This window comes from Eptatretus burgeri, chromosome 11, assembly GCF_056783735.1.
Source record: "Eptatretus burgeri isolate ZD-2024b chromosome 11, Ebu_testis_v1, whole genome shotgun sequence".
NCBI lineage: Eukaryota > Metazoa > Chordata > Myxini > Myxiniformes > Myxinidae > Eptatretus > Eptatretus burgeri.
Window position 1 is genome coordinate 75,558,204 of NC_140971.1, and position 20,258 is coordinate 75,578,461.

Consider the following 20,258-nt stretch of genomic DNA (forward strand, 5'->3'; position numbering starts at 1 on the left):
ATATGACTTGCATCTGACCCCCTTCGAATTTCATGCTCAGGGTCCGCTGACCTAAAGTGGAATGGAATGATAAAAACTTTAATAATGACATAACAATTCAAACAACAATTGCAACCTCATTTGCAAAGTCCCAGATTGACACAGCATCACTGACCTCATAGAAGCAAACAAAGAGCCGATAGACCAGAGCAATCAATAACATTCGCTGCAAGTCCTCCATGGTCGTTTCATCGCCGATGTCCTCAATCATTAAATGAATGGCAAAATTAGCTGGATCTCTGTGGAAAGAAAAAGACAACTCTCAGCTAAAATTCTTCCTTCGGTACAACAACAAACATGCAAGAGATATCAATGCCTGTAAAGTTTACGGTAAAATATGAAATGTAATTTAATTAAGGGAGATGGTCTTTTTGGACGAATTTAACTTTAAAAAACCAAAATAGATTTATAAAAAGGTAAATTGGTATAAAAAAATTTTTTTATCTGAAAGGTCATCGTAGAGAGACAAGAACAGGGTTTGGCAACCTTTGTGTGCAGAAGAGCCAAATGAAATTAAAACTTTGAGCAGTTGGTGCACAAAGAGCCAATCGTACAATTTAAACCCACAATTAATGTAGCCGACTTTCTTGTGGAAATGTAATTACGAAATAGTAAAAATTTAAAGTTTATATTGTACTTCCGCTGCCGTTTTCCATTCAAGCAAAGCTCAAGGCAATGCTCAGCTCTTAAGTAAAGATTTGTAGGTCCACAAAACTTTCAGTAAAAACGAAGATTAAACCACTGTATTCAATTCCTTACACAGAAAGACTGATTGAAAGAGACCTTGACCAATCAAAACACAATGGAACTACAGACTCATGAATACAAGCAACAATAAGATCAATCTCCGTGCTGCGGGCTTGTTCGTGCAGTACACACCAGGGCAATAAACAACAACAATAATGTGAGCATGGAAGATGGCATGTGGATCTAAAATAAATGAATATACACCGCAAAATTACAACCCATGGGCATTTGTAAATGGGTTTCATAAACAAATATCATAATATTTACCCTCGCCGAAGGAGAAGGTATTGCAATTAAGTCCGTTTGTTTGTCTGTCTGTCAGTGTCTGTCGATCTATCCGTTTGTCCGCACAGTATTTTAATGTTTTTCTCCACAACCGCTTCTCAGTTTGAAATGAAATTTTGACCATAGGAGTGACTACTCATGCAGAATGTTTTATTGATAACTAGCAAACACCACCCGTTGCTTCGCTGATGGTAATACTAAAGGGGGGAGGGAGAAAAAGAGGGGGAGGGAGAAAAAGAGGGGGAGAGGGGTGGGGGAGAGAGAGTGGGGAAAGTGAAGAGGAGGAGGGGAAAAGAGAAAGGAGGGAGGGGGGAGTGAGGGGGTGGGGGAAGGGAAGACAGTGTGAGGTGAGAGGAAGGGAAGGCAGATGTGTGGTGAAGCGTTAATTACGATTCATACCATGTCATGAAAATGATTCTGGCATACAACAGTGAAGATGGAAACAAAATAATGTCTGAAATCCATTTTCTACCATTCATACAATAAACACGGCCCAGAGACAAACTCCCTTCTGGAGACAAACTCCTGGCCGGACAAGTCCAGAGACAAATTCTTGTCCAGACATCAACACTGCCAAGACGCGTCCGGTGACGAACACCGCCGCCAAGACACGTCCGGTGACCAACACCGCCGCCAAGACGCGTCCGGTGACCAACACCGCCGCCAAGACGCGTCCGGTGACCAACACCGCGGCCAAGACGCGTCCGGTGACGGACATCGCCGCCAAGACGCGTCCGGTGACGAACACCGCCGCCAAGACGCGTCCGGTGACGAACACCGCCGCCAAGACGCGTCCGGTGACCAACACCGCCGCCAAGACGCGTCCGGTGACCAACACCGCCGCCAAGACGCGTCCGGTGACCAACACCGCGGCCAAGACGCGTCCGGTGACGAACATCGCCGCCAAGACGCGTCCGGTGACGAACACCGCCGCCAAGACGCGTCCGGTGATGAACACCGCCGCCAAGACGCGTCCGGTGACCAACACCGCCGCCAAGACGCGTCCGGTGACCAACACCGCCGCCAAGACGCGTCCGGTGACCAACACCGCGGCCAAGACGCGTCCGGTGACGAACATCGCCGCCAAGACGCGTCCGGTGACGAACACCGCCGCCAAGACGCGTCCGGTGATGAACACCGCCGCCAAGACGCGTCTGGTGACGAACAACACCGCCCGGACGCGTCCGGTGACGAACAACACCGCCCGGACGCGTCCGGTGACGAACAACACCGCCCGGACGCGTCCGGTGACGAACAACACCGCCCGGACGCGTCCGGTGACGAACAACACCGCCCGGACGCGTCCGGTGACGAACAACACCGCCCGGACGCGTCCGGTGACGAACAACACCGCCCGGACGCGTCCGGTGACGAACAACACCGCCCGGACGCGTCCGGTGACGAACAACACCGCCCGGACGCGTCCGGTGACGAACAACACCGCCCGGACGCGTCCGGTGACGAACAACACCGCCCGGACGCGTCCGGTGACGAACAACACCGCCCGGACGCGTCCGGTGACGAACAACACCGCCCGGACGCGTCCGGTGACGAACAACACCGCCCGGACGCGTCCGGTGACGAACAACACCGCCCGGACGCGTCCGGTGACGAACAACACCGCCCGGACGCGTCCGGTGACGAACAACACCGCCCGGACGCGTCCGGTGACGAACAACACCGCCCGGACGCGTCCGGTGACGAACAACACCGCCCGGACGCGTCCGGTGACGAACAACACCGCCCGGACGCGTCCGGTGACGAACAACACCGCCCGGACGCGTCCGGTGACCAACAACACCGCCCGGACGCGTCCGGTGACGAACACCACCGCCCGGACGCATCCGGTGACGAACACGTGGGAGGATGGTTCCACACTGTATTGGGAGGGGGTAGAGAGAGAGAGAGGGGGAGAGAGGGGGAGAGAGGGGGGATAGAGGGGGAGAGGGGGAGAGGGGGGAGAGGGGGAGAGGGGGGAGAGGGGGGAGAGGGGGGAGAGGGGGAGAGGGGGGAGAGGGGGGAGAGGGTGAGAGAGGGTGAGAGAGGGTGAGAGAGGGTGAGAGAGGGTGAGAGAGGGTGAGAGAGGGTGAGAGAGGGTGAGAGAGGGTGAGAGAGGGTGAGAGAGGGTGAGAGAGGGTGAGAGAGGGTGAGAGAGGGTGAGAGAGGGTGAGAGAGGTGAGAGAGGTGAGAGAGGTAGAGAGGTAGAGAGGTAGAGAGGTAGAGAGGTAGAGAGGTAGAGAGGTAGAGAGGTAGAGAGGTAGAGAGGTAGAGAAGTAAAGAGGTAGAGAGAAAAAGAGAGAGAGAGAGAGAGAGAGAGAGAGAGAGAGAGAGAGAGAGAGAGAGAGAGAGAGAGAGAGAGGAGAGAGACGGGGAGTTAGCAGAAAGAAGATGTTATGCTTAAAGGACAACACAAGCACGCACGCACTTGGCTGATATCTGGAATTCTTTGGGAATCAGCAGGTTGGAGTCAGTGTGATTACCACTACGGCTTATAGCATGGTATCGTGTACACTGTGGTCCTAAATGAGGAGAAAGCTTAGAAATTGAACCTAATTTTTATAAGATAAACAATCTTAATGTTATATAATGCCCAAGTGTCTGTGCTTTCAGAAAATGTACACTTTGCTATGGGTCCTATGGATATAGTTGCTTACAAAGCATGTTTTTTATCCAAACACAGGCTATTTTTTTACATTTTTATAGCTCATTTTTTAAAAATGGGTTACATGTATGATTGTATATGTTGTCCAAAATGGTTGAAAATGCATTTTTTGTTTGATACATATCATTATACATAAGAATAGAACAATTCCTCGAAACAGTACATTTCTTATGACCTTCTGCATATCTTGGCACCTTCAAATGTGTAAAATCTCAGATTTTGCAAAATTTCCCCCAGTCATAGTGAAGCTTACAAAGTCTTATTCCAGAAATTTGAAATGCATCTGATAGAACATCTTAAATAGCAATTTACTTCTGCATAAAATGATGATATAAAATGGCAAGTTTCAACATGGATCATTACTACATAGCAGTTTTTAGGTTCACTTCCATGAATGGGTAAAAAATGTTAGGAAGTACGTAACAAATTGCATTTACCAAGCTGCTACAAAATTACTGGTAGCTATAAGCTTGATTTTATAACCATAGAATAAGTTTACCAAGATGGCCCTATGATATAAAAATCAATACCAAAGGCCAGTTTGTGTTCAGTTTTCAGAACATCAAAGGTCGTTTGGAAGTACATCACGTTTTTAAGAAATCTGTACTTTTAATCCTAAGATGTTAGTTTGGTTCATCACAGCATGTATTTCTATGGTTAAGTTTATGTGCATATATATTTATGACCTGAATGAACACTGATCAATTTGATCAATTTGTTAATTTCATATGACCTTGACCTCCTTGCTCAAGGTCAAATATCAGGTAAACCAAATATTCTCCATATATGTGGTTTCCAATTAGTGTATAATACATATCTACGCCATCAGACCAATTTTAGAATGATACGAGTGGTTCCTTGATACAGATAATTGATACTCTTTGGGTCTATTTGACCTTGAACCTGTCAGAGCAATAGAAAGAGGAAAAATTAAGCTCTGCCCAAATAGATCCTGAATCCCCATGATGTTGGCTAACAAATGATATGCAAAACTTAATCATACAATGACTTTCATTTTTTGGTCCCCCGTGTCCTAAATGTGTACATAATACCTTGCTACAAGCCCTACAGTAAGTACTTACTGTAAACAACCCAGAAACCTTGAGTAGCTTTCACCGAAAAACAATGTTACATTTATGTAGACGTTTCAGCGATATGTTTACAAACATTATTCTTTGCTATTGATAATGGGTGCTCAGCCCAGCAAGTGGCTGAAGCACTCATGCAAGCACTCCAATTAAATGGTTGATAAGCAACGGTTGGCCAGGCTGTCGCTGCATAGCATAAAGTATCCCTTTAACTTTATAGCCCATCTTCACCGTGCTCACAGTAGTTAAAGAAATAAAATCAATTCATTCACAAAATGACTTTATCCACAAAAGAATTGCAACTTTATGCAGAACAACGCTGGAGAGATCGCAAAGTTCAATCGCCTGTGAAATAAACATTGCAGAAAATCCACCATTTTGCCTACTCATCTGTGCAAGTGTCATGTGGGGCTCGGGGACCACGCAAACGTTCTAACTTTTTTTTTTTATAAAAACGTCTTTTTTACTAGATTTGCTTGGATTCCTTGCAGAACACCTCGAGAAACCTCCGAAAATACAGACGCAGATCTGGCAGATGCTATGGATTGGCAGTCCCTTTGGGGACATTCACTCAGTGAGGTCAAGGAGTGAATGCATTAAATCATACAGCTCAATGAAGCTAGTTAATTTTGTTACGTTCCTAAATTTTTTGTTCACTCAATATAATTCTCCAAACAGTAGAAGGAGATAAGTTTAATGCTTTGTAAATTTCACATTTTCTTGTGGATGTATGGAGGAGGGAATACAGCCTTGCTTATTTCAAGTAAACAGGTATATCGGCTTAGTTATAAGACTGGTTATTTCTTCAAATTATCAAATTTAACAGATTTTGACACTTATTTAGTCCAGATGATATCAGATCCTCAAAAGCGAAATAATATTTTGATGATACACTTAAATTTCGATGATATACTGTGAGAGTAGATCGTGGAAAATCGTATCATTTAATGCATGAAATCACTCCAAGCTCCTAATTTGAAAACTATTATACTTAAAAGCGATGTACACAACGATTCGTAGCTCTGATGAACAAGCATTCGATATGAGGGAGGAAAGTGAAAAAAAACTTGATCATTAAGAAATCATTGCGGCCTGTTCCAAGTCAAGGCATGGTTGAGCAGGCCAAAAACATGGTGGCTTCTGACCCCAGCGAGGTTACCAAGGAAACGCCATAGGACCCCAGAGAGCGAGGTGGCGGAGGATAGCCTGATGAAGGATATAATTAAATAATGCCATTAATTATCTTCAAAAGGGGTGTTTTAATTAACCCAAACACCAAATTTTCCCTCGCACTTCCTTGGAGTTTTTTTTAGTATGCATACAAAGTTTCAGGCTGCTACGTTTTATGGCTTTGGAGTGATGGCGGAGAGACGCACACTGACTCTCTCCCTCTCTCTCTCTCACACACACACACACACACACACACACACACACACACACACACACACACACACACACACACACACACACACACACACACACACACACACACACACACACACACACACACACACACACACACACACACACACACACACACCCTTTTATTCATGTAGAATGTAGATTATGACTTCATTGGTCATGTGGTGTGGCAGCCATGTTGGAAAAATGGAAAAACTTTGGACCTCTGTATGACTAACCACAACAAGGAAAAAATTGACACTTGGCACATGGCAAGTACTCGTCGTGGGGAATACATGTGATTTTTGATGCCATCATTGGCACCTTCGTTATGACGTCATAATTGCATTTGTAAAATGCAACATCTGATCAATATGAAAATTTGTGAAAGTCATCTAGGGATAATATGGTCGACAGAAAAAAAAAACTTTGATGATGTCATCGGTCACGTGATTTGGCAGCAATATTGTTTTGTTAAAAAATATATATTATAACCTTCAAAAATCTTCTTCTCTGAAGTGGCTGAACAGATCGAGGCGAAACTTTAGACGTATGACCGCCTATCCATGAGGAACAAAAGGTTCACACATTTGATGTCATTGGTCACATGGTTTGGCAACCATATTGAATTTACCCTAAAACCAATTTTAAAAAATTCTTCTAAAGAACGGCTGAACAGATCAAAGGGGAAACTTCACTCAAATGTTCCACAAGCCTTGGGAATACCAGGGTATTCATGAATAATTGATGTCACATGGTCTGGCAGCCATATTGGATTGAGCAAAAATCTTTAAAATATTCTTTCTCTTGAACAGCTGAAACAATAGATGTGAAACTTCACAATGCTGATTTAGTGGTGATAGGGAATATATTTAAAATTTCAACCTGATCGGACACTTGGTCTAGCAGCCAGAATTATTTAATTTGTTGATCTGGGTTCTTTTCTATTTTATTTTATTTTTGATTGAGACTCACTTGACTGTGCCTGGATGGGTTTGTGGGTAGAGGAGTAGCAGCTGAAACGGAAATCCTATCCAGGTTCCTCCTGATGACTCCATCTTTGGTTTTTGCTTGTTAATTTTGTAACTACAGTACTACAGTGATGAGAAAATGGTGTTTCTATAAATTCATCATTTTGAAGCAGCAACGTGCATTGTCCTGCCACGCCACCCACAGATCTTTGCGCACAGAAACATTATACAATTTATTTAGCTACACACAAGAAGGAATGCCCAGCCAAACTCACTTGATTCCACTCCGGTAGAGGACAGCTAGTGTGATAGAAACTTTAAAGCAGCAGAGGATGAGAAAGTCTACGGCCTCAGCCAGGAGCCTCAGAGACAGTGATGGCACATCAAATTCCAAGCCTATAGAAAACAAGATAATCAAGCAAGTAAATGATCGAATAAAGCAACTCATCCTGAAAGACAAAATAAATTTGAGTATGTGCTTACTTGCTCTTGGACAAAGTGCCAACCATATTCTTTATCTATAAATAAAAGGATGGTGTCTGTGTCTGTGTCTGTCTCTCTCTAATCTCATCTCTCACCACTTCATGCAGTCACCAAACTTCATAGTCATAATTAATGTCTTCCAATTATGCTTAACTACATGACATGTACTTACACTCCAAGTTTTATTAGTTTTATTCTGTTTTGCCCAATCAAAAGTAAAATTTTATCAAAGCTTCACCAGAGTACATGATGTCAAGGAATTCCCGTGGGTGACGCTTGACGCCAAACCACCACAGCTTTGCTATTGTCACCATTTATTCTGTTTGTCACGGTATTGTTGTTGCTGTTGAATGGCCCTCCAATCCTATCAAATCTCATACCATGCTAAAAGCAGTCCTTGATGGCTATATCAGCTAATTTCAAACCCTGCCAATGTATCTTGCTCTTCCTATGCCCCAATTGGTTGATATGATCATGTGCTTGTGAAGGTAAACATCTCTCTTGCCATTCTCAGAGAACAGCCTCAGCGCTGGTGAGTCTGGCAGTTAACTCAGGCAAACTGGCAGGGACTCCAAGCAGCAATCGCAATTTAAAACTGGTCTCCAATATCTACCACTCGTTATGAACTCAGCCTGGGAATTCTTCCACAGACACCTGCTCTCCCTTCTGCACAGATTAATCCCATCTCGTTTTCAGTTATCATACCCTTCCTCGCACCCATAGTACACTGAATCCTGTGGTGACACAGATGCACTGAAACAACTTGCATTCTCCTCCTGGAAGGCAAATCTAACTGAAGGAAACTTCAAATCATTCCACAAAGCCTGCAACAAATGTGTCTCCTATGAGGAGAGCCAGAAAACATCTGTCTAATCTCAAGGTTGAACTTTAAAACTTCTCTCCCTCCTCGAAAACCTGATGGCCCCTTTTTAAGTCTATTTCTGGTGTATATTCCCTCTCCATCCCTTCTCTCTCTCCAAGCAGCAGCTTCTTCACTCACTGCAGATCTGAATAAAATCACAAACTGATCTAACACGTGGAACATATCTTTCAATCTAGACAAATCTCACACTCTCACTATGTCTCTTCGAAAGGACCGTTTAGAGCCCCCCCCCCCTCCATCCACTTTCTCAACAATCCTCTGGAAGAAGTCTTTTCTTTCAAGCTTCTGGGTCTCACTATCTGCCATGACCTTTCCTGGGAAAGTCACATCTCCAACCTCGCCTCCAAAGCCAGTCGCCAACTGGGAATCCTCCGTCGTGCAAAGTCCTTCCTCGGCCCTCTTGAGCTCCTGACCACTTACAAAGCTTTTGTCCGTAGCCTGATGGAGTACTGCTCTCCCCTCTGGGCTGGTGCTCCTGCCTCCCACCTTTCTCGGCTTCACGCTGTCGAAACCAGGGCATTTAGGATCATCGGCATCTCCCGCAATGAAGCTGAGTCTTTGGGCCTCTCACTCAATCACCGCAGGTTGGTCGGTGGTCTTTCTGTCTTCTACCGTCTCCTCTACAGCCTTGCCCCCCTGCTCTCTCTGCGATTTGTCCCCACCACATTTCTACAGGGCACTCATGGTCCGCCAACAACCCCCTTCTGGTAAAACTACCAAAATCACGAATCACTGCTCACCTTCACTCTTTCATTCCTCTTTTTCCCCGCCCTTGGAATAAACTCCCTCACTCTATTCTTTCCCATTCTTCCCTCCAGGCTTTCAAAACAGCTGTTCACCACCACCTCTTATCATCCCCCATCCAAATCCTCGATCTTTTCTACCCCCGATAATCCACTCAAGCCCACTTCCTTCAATTCCCCTGCTTTCCTTCCTGAAAGTCCCTGTAATGTCCATCTTCTCTTCCCCATGTTCCCCGTCCCATCCCTCTCCCTTCCACAGATCTCCTAATGTGTCTGTTCCTCACTGTTTTGTCCCTCCCACTCCCGCCCCTCTTGTCTCATGCCCCCTTGCTGTGCGTTGTGTGTTTGCTCTCATACGAGCCTCGACAAGGTATACAAAAAAAATAAGAAATTTTTTTTTAAAATGGCAAAACAGCAGACTCCACTCGTGAAAAGGACAAATGCCTCAATTGTGTGTTTGCTTCCAAATCTTGGGTCCCCAATCCCGTTCTCTCTGTAGCCATCCTTCCCAGTCGTACTCATCTGCTTCTGGACTTTGTGTCTTTTGCACCTGAGAATGTGGAGAAGATTCTGACAAACCTCGGCTCTGACTGCAACTGGATCGGACGACATTAGCTAACCTGTCCTAAAAACCTGCTCTGCTGCTCTTGCACTTCCTCTCACTCTTCCCTTTTCACCTTGTCATTTGCCCGAGGTCATCATCCATTTGCTTCGAAATCAGCCAACATCACAGCATCACATAAAAATGGAGCAAAAACCGAACCCCTTAATTCCAGACAAATTAGCTTACTTCTGATCATCAACAAGGTCATGGAATTTATCATCACAGTCGACATAAAATCATTCCTTTTCTCCAATGATCTCATCCTAGATGATGGGGGTGCTTTACGGGGATTTACGTAATCATGGGGATTTACGTAATCATGGGGATGTATGGTAGTATGATTCCGAGTGGAACAATTACTCCGCGTTTACGGGTTAGGCGCAATAACCACACCAATGCTCCTTGACATTATTTAACACAACTGTATTTAGTCCCCCAAGAATTATCAACATTCAAAACGTTTTCACTCGGCACGGCAAGATGTGGGACGAGGCAGAAATGTACTCCTAAGTAGGAAACGTTTGTAATAGCACAAGAGATCCAACATGAAAGACTTTCACAATAAATAAATAAATAAATAAATAACGACTTAACAGGAACCTCATTCACATGAACCAGATTAAAAAACTTGCATATATGGCCCCGCAGTCAGTAAGGTGGCACGACAAGCCACTGGCGTGCAGCCTGAGCTCTTCACAAATCAGGTGTGCGAGGGCAAGGATGGGCTCCATCATGAGTCAAGAGGAGAACGAGCCTAGTGAAGGCCTTGGGTCTTCTTTAAGGCCTTGCCCAGCGCCTTGGGTTTTATAGTTAACCCACCTCCATCGGGGCACAACCAATCACGGTTGGCACAGAAGGTGTTCTTCACAGTCAATCACAGCAGCCCACACCAACCATAGCAGCCAACCCGGCCCATCCTGGGAGTGTCTGTTGGGGGGGGGGGGGGCGAGGATGACACCCACACCACTCCACATGTCACAAGGCAAGCGTCAAAGCTCACCGGGGAGCCAATCGCCGAGCCCGATGTAACGGCCTATCTTCACGAAGCACTCAGTCGCCATTTTCTGTGAGACCACCATTTCACATGACAGGCTTGTCCGACCCGGGGTCGATTCCATACAAGGGGAAGACCACACGAGATATTCTTACTCTCTCGCACAACTTTGGACCAAGCCCTTTGGGATTATTCAAAAATTACGTAATGCCAAATTTTTGCCTAAATCTGACACCCTCCACCCCCCCACCACCCCACCACACCCCTCTAACACTCCATAACGCTTCAACAGACACCCCCTAAAATATTACATGACGCTCAATGAAAATAACCCCCACCCCCTACCCCCCTCATTTCATACTTTAATCCTGGGATGCTATTTATCCTGTTGTTACCTCCGCTACCTTATGCTTTCACCCATCTGTCTGTTTGTCTGTGTTTGTTTGTCTGTGAACAGGATATCTCAAAAAAGTTGTGGACGGATTCAGACAAAATTTGGTGGAGAGGCTGGGTGTGTGATGAGTCGATTTTGGTGAAGATCTGGATCCAGAAAACACATTTAAAACGAGAACGGCACTCGGTGGAGTGCACATCTCTGCCAAGCTGAATACTTTACATTTTGTATCTCACTGATAGGCTGGGTCCTTTCTCCCAGAACTCAAAATCTCCACCTCCTTTTTCGGTAAAGGATCGTGATTCATGAACCAAACTGTGAAACTTCGTTCTCATAGCCTCGTTCCAAGGGCTCTTTTCAGAATCTTCACTGAACCTCTTGACAGCCTCCACTTGTAGCTCATTTGTAGTGATATTTTCTGGAATAATTTTTAAGTACTCATTAAGGGTTTTCTTTATCATTCCTGTCACTCCAACCATCATTGGTACAATTTCAGCTTTCTTCATTCTTCAAGTCCTATTGACCTCATTTTTCAGATCCTGGTATTTGGTCATTTTCCTGATTTCTGCAGCATTTAGTTCAAGGTTGTTGGGAACTGAATCCCAAATTTGAGGTTGGCTGTTAACAGTAAGTAGGAAAGATAAAATAAAATAAAATCCTCCCTTTATTCTGGCACTCAGCTTTGTCCAACGATGATGTTCTAGGAACTTAGCGATCAAACTGCAGCGTCCTGCACGGGAAACAACACCAAAAATGGCACCCAGCCGCTCTCTGCGGTCACGTACATGAGGTAATTTGTGAGGCGGTATTCAACGCGAGGGCTCACCAACCACCGTGCAGCTTCTTCTCACGAACGAATATGCTGACCACGCTCCTCTCTTAACACCAGGTCTGCTCACAACGATGGCTCACCTTCCTCCTTGAACACACAATGGGATAACGCTGAATTTGTTGAGACGTGCTCCTATTCTTCTCTCTCTCTCTCTCTCATAAACGTACAACTTTGCGACTCGTTTTGTACAAACAGAAATGGCTAGCATCTTGCTCCAGCACGTGAACAAATTCACACAGCACGAACACGAAGAATCGCGCAGCCTTCTTCATCGTGTCAAGGAGAAGCAACCGTAATGCCCTTCTCTTCCAACCGCCATCTCCTCAGTCTCTTCTCTCCCGAACCTTCTGACGTCCACCGACCAATCATAATCCTTGGGCGTGACTTGACAAGAAGCCGAGAAGGCAGGATTTTTACCTGCTCGGAGCATGCGGCTCTGCTGGTGGTGTTGTTTTAAGAACGTAATTCTTTTATTGCTGGTCTTATCAATAAAAAACATCGGAAAAGGTCACAATCACATACTGGGAGAAATTAGTCTTAAACCATACGTAATTAACACAGCACCATCCCCCGGATGATGACGCGTAAGAATCTTAAGCTGACCGTATTCCCTACTTAATTTACATCGAGATGTTTCCTGCTCATCCACAGACCATGCTACACTATACAATCCCACCTTTGCTATGAAATTCCTCCATGTACCCCATAACCATAACAATATTAATAAAGAGGGCAAAGAATCGACTATATCTCTCTCAGAGGAGCGCAGGAAATCATGGCAATCTCGAATCGAGTCGACTGACGTAGCACGTAATAAGAAGAAAGTCTGGGCTACAATATTCTTACGGTGGACCACAGGGCAGTTATGGGGATCAAATCTACCACTCTCACAATCCCCAATTTAGCGACGGATTGTTGGAATAAATTTCAGCAACGGATGCAGTTGAGTAGCTTAAGACTAAACACTGTCCACTGGGAAAGTCGGAGAGATCTTTGCTTCAGTTTTTGACATACAGAAAACTCTAATGAGGATATGTTACTGTGATAGCTTCCCTGTATATTCAGGATTCCAGGGCCGAACAAACCTGAGCAACCGCATCGCGGGTTCTATGGGATCTCCCATCAAGGATTCAACCCAAATTTTACTCATGCCGTTGTTATAATTACCAAATTATCGAAGCCATGTACTGGACCAATACTTCGAAGGTGAAACAGGTTGAATAAATAATGAGGGAAGAACGGGATAACAGGGAAAACACTTATCACAATAATGTTTTTATACAAGTCATGATGATATACCTCATGTCCACGATATCACAGTCGGCTTATCGTGTTTATCGTTTACCTTATTCATTCATAAGACAGATATTAAGACACATAAGGAATGACAAGATAATGAAGAAGAGAAAGAAAACCCTGAATCCCACACGATGCCTGTACTGTATGAGGTCGTTCAGAAGGTCCATGAAAGGTCCTCACCCTAAACGCTCAGGGGAGCTAATCATGGCAGAGCTCATGGTGAGAAAGTACAGGTTCAATAGCATCACCTCCAGGACCCTTGGCCTCCTCACATACATGTGCTTTAAAAAGTGCCATTGTCTCTGGGGCTGACTTTGCAGGAAGTCTTTCTTCAGTGCCGCCTGACTGTATCAAGCTCTTCTGCCGAAATGGACCCAGAACTGAACCACCAAAGCTAAAATCTGTCATGATCTTTCCTGGGAAAGCCACATTTCCAAGCTGGCCTCCAAAGCCAGTCTCTGACTGGGCATCCTCCATCATGCAAAGTCCTTCCTTGGCACACCTGACCACATGCAAAGCTTTCGTCCGCAGCTAGATTGCAGTACTGCTCTCCCGTCTGGGCTGGTACTCACGCCTCTCACCTTTCTCAGCTTCATGCTGTGAAAACCAAGGCATTTTGGATCATTGGTATCTCCTGTGATGAGGCTGAGTCTTTGGGTCTTTCTGTCTTCTACCGTCTCCTATCTGGCCTCACCCCCCCCCACCTGCTTTGTCTGAGATATGTCTCCCCTCCCCCCCCCCCCCAATATTTCTGCAGGGCGCTCAAGATCCACTAGCAACCCCTTCTGGTGAAACTACCAAAATCAAGAATCACTGCTCACCTTCACTCTTTCATTCCTCTTTTTTCCCCACCTTTGGAATAAACTCCCACTCTTCCCTCCAGGTCTTCAAAACAGCTGTTCACCACCATGTCTCATCTTCCCCCATCCAAAACCATAATCTTTTCTACCCCCACTTATCCACCTCCTTCAAATTCCTTGCTTTCCTTCCTGAAAGTCCCTGCTTTCCTTCCTGACGTGTCCATCTTGTTTACCCTGTGTACCCCACCCCCATCCCTCTTCCTTCCACAGATCTCATGTGTGTTCTCCACTTTTTTCTTTCCCTCTCTTACCCCTCTAGTTTTCTGCTCCCCTTGTTATGAGTTTATGTGTGTTTGTTCTTAAATGAGCCTCGACAATGTATACAAAAAAAAGCCTTTCCCCAACTGTGTCCCAAACTCCCTGAGAGAGCTACATTCTGCCCCTTTCGGCCAAGTGCTCCGCCCCCTCCACATTCACTCATCCCACGACTGTGCGATCATTGACTCTCGCCACAAAATGCCCACCACCGCCGATAAGCCATGGCGGTCTTTATCCTAGTGTGCAACTGCGAGGTGGGCCAGGGTCGTCCTGGGATATGGCTTGCAGAGCTGGGCCAACAGTTCATCATAAGGAAAAACACAGACCCATGACAAAGGAATGATTCAATGGGTTAAGAATGGGAAGGGAGGGGAGGAAAGAGGAGACTTCGGCACATGCGGGGGGGGGGGGCGGGGGGGGGACACAAGTATCATCTGAATGAACTTCGGTTTTCTGACCTCATGTTTTCATGTAGATACCGTACTCTTACACTAAACATGTACTCATGGCATAAAGAGGCTATATTACTCCCATAACCGCTCCCAAATCACATTTCCACAAAACTATTAAGCTTGTCAAGTGAATACGTATCAGCTGCTACTGAATGGGAATAGCACTACAACTGCAAGCAAACAGGCAAGACTTCAAATGGATAATAATCAAACTACACCAAAACACCGAAAGCCATTCTTCATGAATAATTCAACACAGTCATCCATCAAGGAAGCAAGTAATGGGGAAGCTTTGCAGGAGGTCAACATAACACAAGTGAACAAATTAAACACTTTGGGCCTGCAACCCACACCTGGTTATTAAAAATGTTCAACACATGTCTGAAGCTGAAGAAGATACCAAGAATATGGTGACGAGTGCGTGTTCACACTCCCGATGCAGAGTAAAAACCAACGGTGGCAAAGAACGTCTGTCACATCTCACTTCCATGCTATCTTTGCAAGTTATTCGTGCGACTCATGAACCGCTTCATACCACTGATGTAACTGAACCTCATCAGGGAGCATGAGGTTTTCATCCTGGAAAGTCATGCACAGGACAAGGGTTAAATGTGACACTATAATGAAGAGTTGTGAAAAGGCGGCCATCACACAAATGGTTTTCTGCTGATCGTTTAGTAACCGATACTCCGGAAGGTCATGACAAAGTGGTAGACATGACAAATAAATTATAAATGAAAATCTATGAAGAGCATATGACGCAGAGCTTGGACTCAAAACTAATAACTAGAGTGAAGTCAATGGCATGCCATCGCAAATCCCCATGCTTCCCACCTAAAGCAAAGTTGAAAGATGGGAAGAGGTCCAACCAGGAATGAGCTAACATCTAATTTTGAGTTCAAAAATTATTTCTGTTTTGACCCTTGTGATTTCTCGTATTTAGATCATGACCCCGGGTCATGAACCGGGGGTCAAATCTAACACGAATCATTCGATATTTCATGCATCCCCCAATGTTGATTACATATACAAAGTTTCATTGAAATGTTCAAAAATGCACTGCAATTGAAATTTTTTGGTATTCGACCATTTGACCCCACCCAAGAGCCCGAGGGGATGGAGCCAAAAACGATACTGCTCTCGCATCTTCTTGCGATATGGTGATCAGAACCACCAAGTTTGGTGAATTTCTACACCAAACTTTTTTTTTTCAGCATGGGGATAACCGACCAGAGAGTTCACAGAACACCTTATGCTAGGTTCCCACTATTACGATGCGCGGCACGATTGAAATCATGGTCTTAATCGTGGACTAATCGTGGTGATCCCATCAGATCTTATCAGATCTTGAGGTCAGTCGTGGAAATCGTGTTAATCGTAGAAAATTTTTGAACGGTTCAAAATTTTTCTACGATCAACACGATCAATTGTCAATCGGGATCATCGTATTGCATCGTAACAAAGCGCGACAGATCGCATCTAATCGTGCTTCCTAATCGTGGTGATCAGGATCGATCTTAGACAAGACAAACACCACGCTCTGTGAGACCACGATTTCAATTGTGCCGCACATCGTGATAGTGGGAACAGCTTTCAGAGAAATTCCATGATCAGCTACGAATGGCCAATCGTGGCATTCGTAATGGATCGCACGACAATGGGAACCGAGCATTACCACACGCAGAGGAAACACACTTGCAAAGTACATGGGGAGGGTCTTTTCAACTCTGGCTTTACATTTCCCAGCACGAGCTCTATTTCATACGAGCCGCAAGTTTGTTTGATCGGTCGAGATGGCGTAAAATGGCAAAATATGTTCTCCAAGTACTGCTAAACTGGAAGTTTTTGGAAGTGCCAAGAAGGTTGTTCGTGTTCTCCAGTGTTCAGATGTATTATTATTCAATTGAAATAAAATAAAGATTTCAAAGGCTGAAGAAAAAAAACAACTTTTTTCAGAAGTTTCCCGCCGTTGATGCATCGTCTTTTACACCACCTTATTTCACACGTTCAGTTCGTTCTTCATATGCCTGTTATTCGTGTCCTTCATGATCAATCTTGTTTCATTGCCAGACAGGCAGACAGACAGACAAAAACAATTGCTCTACCGTGAATGTACATGCACACTCAGGATGAGAATCCGTACAATTTACTAAATTCAGAGCCAAAGTACTGCGAAACTGCAGGTTAGTGTTCCGATTTGTGTTCTACTGTTCAAAATGTAGAATTCAATTGAAATTAAGTAGTTGCTCGATCATTGACGGACGTCTAGAGACAGACAGACAAGGTGAATCAATTGCATCGCCCTGCTTCGTGCTTCGTGCATCTTATATCGTGCATGAAAGCTAAATCTTACACATGGAACTCAGTGGAGGAACACAAGAAGAGGAAGAATAATGTAAACGTTACATTGATGTCTCCTCAAGTCATTGTCCTGTATTTGATACATTTTAGCTTTGGATCACTAAAGAAGCATGATAGGACAAATCGCCTTTTCCTGTGTTCAAGTTTTCTTTAAAAACAAATAATAAAGGATTGTACCTTTGGGCAATTTCACCCAGTGATAAATACTTTACATTGATTAAAAAAAAAACTTTAAACAAGGAGCTGATACTACAGTAGGTCCCTTGCCTTTTGGGTGGTTTGAGGAATAGATCTGTGCAATCTGAAAGCTAAATCTTCAATGGTTTTTGAGATATCACGTACGCAAGCCAAGTTACTGAGACGGTTGCCATGGTAACATAATTCAGCCAATCACAGCCGTGATCCAATCATGTTGAGATAATGTCATGAGGAATAGACATCTGTAATATGAAAGCTAAATGTTGAACGGTTTTTTTAAAATATCGCGTACACAAATGTACATGGACAGATGATCGGTCGGTTGATCGGGGCTCATAATGTCTCAGACCTTGTAGGAGGGGAGGGGGGAGGGGGACAAGAACCTTCGATTTATTGAGACAAATGTCTCTCATCTTGCATTACTTTAACTGCACAACACTGATGCACCAGGATGAGAATTGGCACAAAAGCACTTGTACAATGGAATGCTCAACAGCCTTTCCCAGAAGCACCCACCTCGCTCCCTCCTTCCAGATGTTTTAAAGCATTTGAAGAAAACCATCTCAATTTCAGACAAATTCCCATTGCCAAGAGCTGCAAACATCTCAATGTGTATTAGACGTCGCTACCTGACCAATTAAACCCCAATACCACCCAATATTTCCCCCATAGTGCCGATAAATTTGAAAGCCAAACAATTATAAGATTCCCTCTTAAATCGCTGACGTCAAGGATCTTGGTCCTCGCACATGCCCCTGACCTCTCGACGCATGTCTCTGACCTCTCGACGCATGTCTCTGACCTCTCGACGCATGCCACTGACCTCTCGACGCATGCCACCGACCTCTCGACGCATGCCACCGACCTCTCGACGCATGCCCCCGACCTCTCGACGCATGCCCCCGACCTCTCGACGCATGCCCCCGACCTCTCGACGCATGCCCCCGACCTCTCGACGCATGCCCCCGACCTCTCGACGCATGCCCCCGACCTCTCGACGCATGCCCCCGACCTCTCGACGCATGCCCCCGACCTCTCGACGCATGCCCCCGACCTCTCGACGCATGCCCCCGACCTCTCGACGCATGCCCCCGACCTCTCGACGCATGCCCCCGACCTCTCGACGCATGCCCCCGACCTCTCGACGCATGCCCCCGACCTCTCGACGCATGCCCCCGACCTCTCGACGCATGCCCCCGACCTCTCGACGCATGCCCCCGACCTCTCGACGCATGCCCCCGACCTCTCGACGCATGCCCCCGACCTCTCGACGCATGCCCCCGACCTCTCGACGCATTCCCCCGAACCTCTCGACGCATGCCCCCGACCTCTCCACACATGCCCCCGACCTCTCGACGCGTCCCCGACCTCTCGACACATGCCCCCGACCTCTCCACGCATGCCCCCGACCTCTCCACGCATGCCCCCGACCTCTCCACGCATGCCCCCGACCTCTCCACACATGCCCCGGACCTCTCCACACATGGCCCCGACCTCTCCACACATGGCCCCGACCTCTCCACACATGCCCCTGACCTCTCCACACATTCCCCTGACCTCTCCACACATGCCCCTGACCTCTCCACACATGCCCCCGACCTCTACACACATGCCCCGACCTCTCCACACATGCCCCGATCTCTCCACACATGCCCCTGACCTCTCCACACATGCCCCTGACCTCTCCACACATCCCCCCGACCTCTCCACACATGCCCCTGACCTCTCCACACATGCCCCTGACCTCTCCACACATGCCCCGACCTCTCCACACATGCCCCGACCTCTCCACACATGCCCCCGACCTCTCCACACATGCCCCCGACCTCTCCACACATGCCCCCGACCTCTCCACGCATGCCCCCGACCGCTCCACACATGCCCCCGAGCTCTCCACACATGCCCCCGACCTCTCCACACATGCCCCGACCTCTCCACACATGCCCCCGACCTCTCCACACATGCCCCCGACCTCTCCACACATGCCCCTGACCTCTCCACACATGCCCCCGACCTCTCCACACATGGCCCTGACCTCTCCACACATGCCCCGACCTCTACGCACATGCCCCTGACCTCTCCACACATGGCCCTGACCTCTCCACACATGCCCCGAGCTCTCCACACATGCCCCGAGCTCTCCACACATGCCCCTGACCTCTCCACACATGCCCCCGACCTCTCCACACATGCCCCCGACCTCTCCACACATGCCCCTGACCTCTCCACACATGCCCCTGACCTCTCCACACATGCCCCCGACCTCTCCACACATGCCCCTGACCTCTCCACACATGCCCCCGACCTCTCCACACATGCCCCTGACCTCTCCACACATGCCCCTGACCTCTCCACACATGCCCCTGACCTCTCTACGCATGCCCCGACCTCTCCACGCATGCCCCGACCTCTACACACATGCCCCGACCTCTACACACATGCCCCGACCTCTACACACATGCCCCTGACCTCTCGACGCGTCCCCGACCTCTGTGAGACGTTTCAGCCACATCGGGAATCTCCTAATAGGTCCTCGCACTAACATGAAGCCTCATCAATAACGGTTACAGCTACTTTCCACATACCACATCTCCTTTCTTTGTAAAGGTAATTCTAAATGAAGAACGCTAAATAAGACATTGATCGGTTGACAATCTTAACCGTCCAACTTCACCCACGAGCCTCGATCATTTCAGATAAAGAG

The 20,258-nt window shown here is 46.5% G+C and overlaps 1 protein-coding gene across 1 annotated transcript in view; it reads right to left on the reverse strand.

Annotated features, from left to right (window-relative positions):
- The window catches only part of LOC147017409 (protein FAM8A1-like), a 50,064-nt gene that overhangs the window by 29,440 nt on the left and 366 nt on the right, over positions 1–20,258 (reverse strand). Inside the window, exons 2-3 of the mRNA XM_085847039.1 lie at positions 7,469–7,589; positions 155–278 (exon numbers count right to left, since the gene is read on the reverse strand). Of these exons, the coding sequence (XP_085703165.1) occupies positions 155–278; positions 7,469–7,589 (245 nt within the window). The remainder of the gene's footprint in view (positions 1–154; positions 279–7,468; positions 7,590–20,258) is intronic.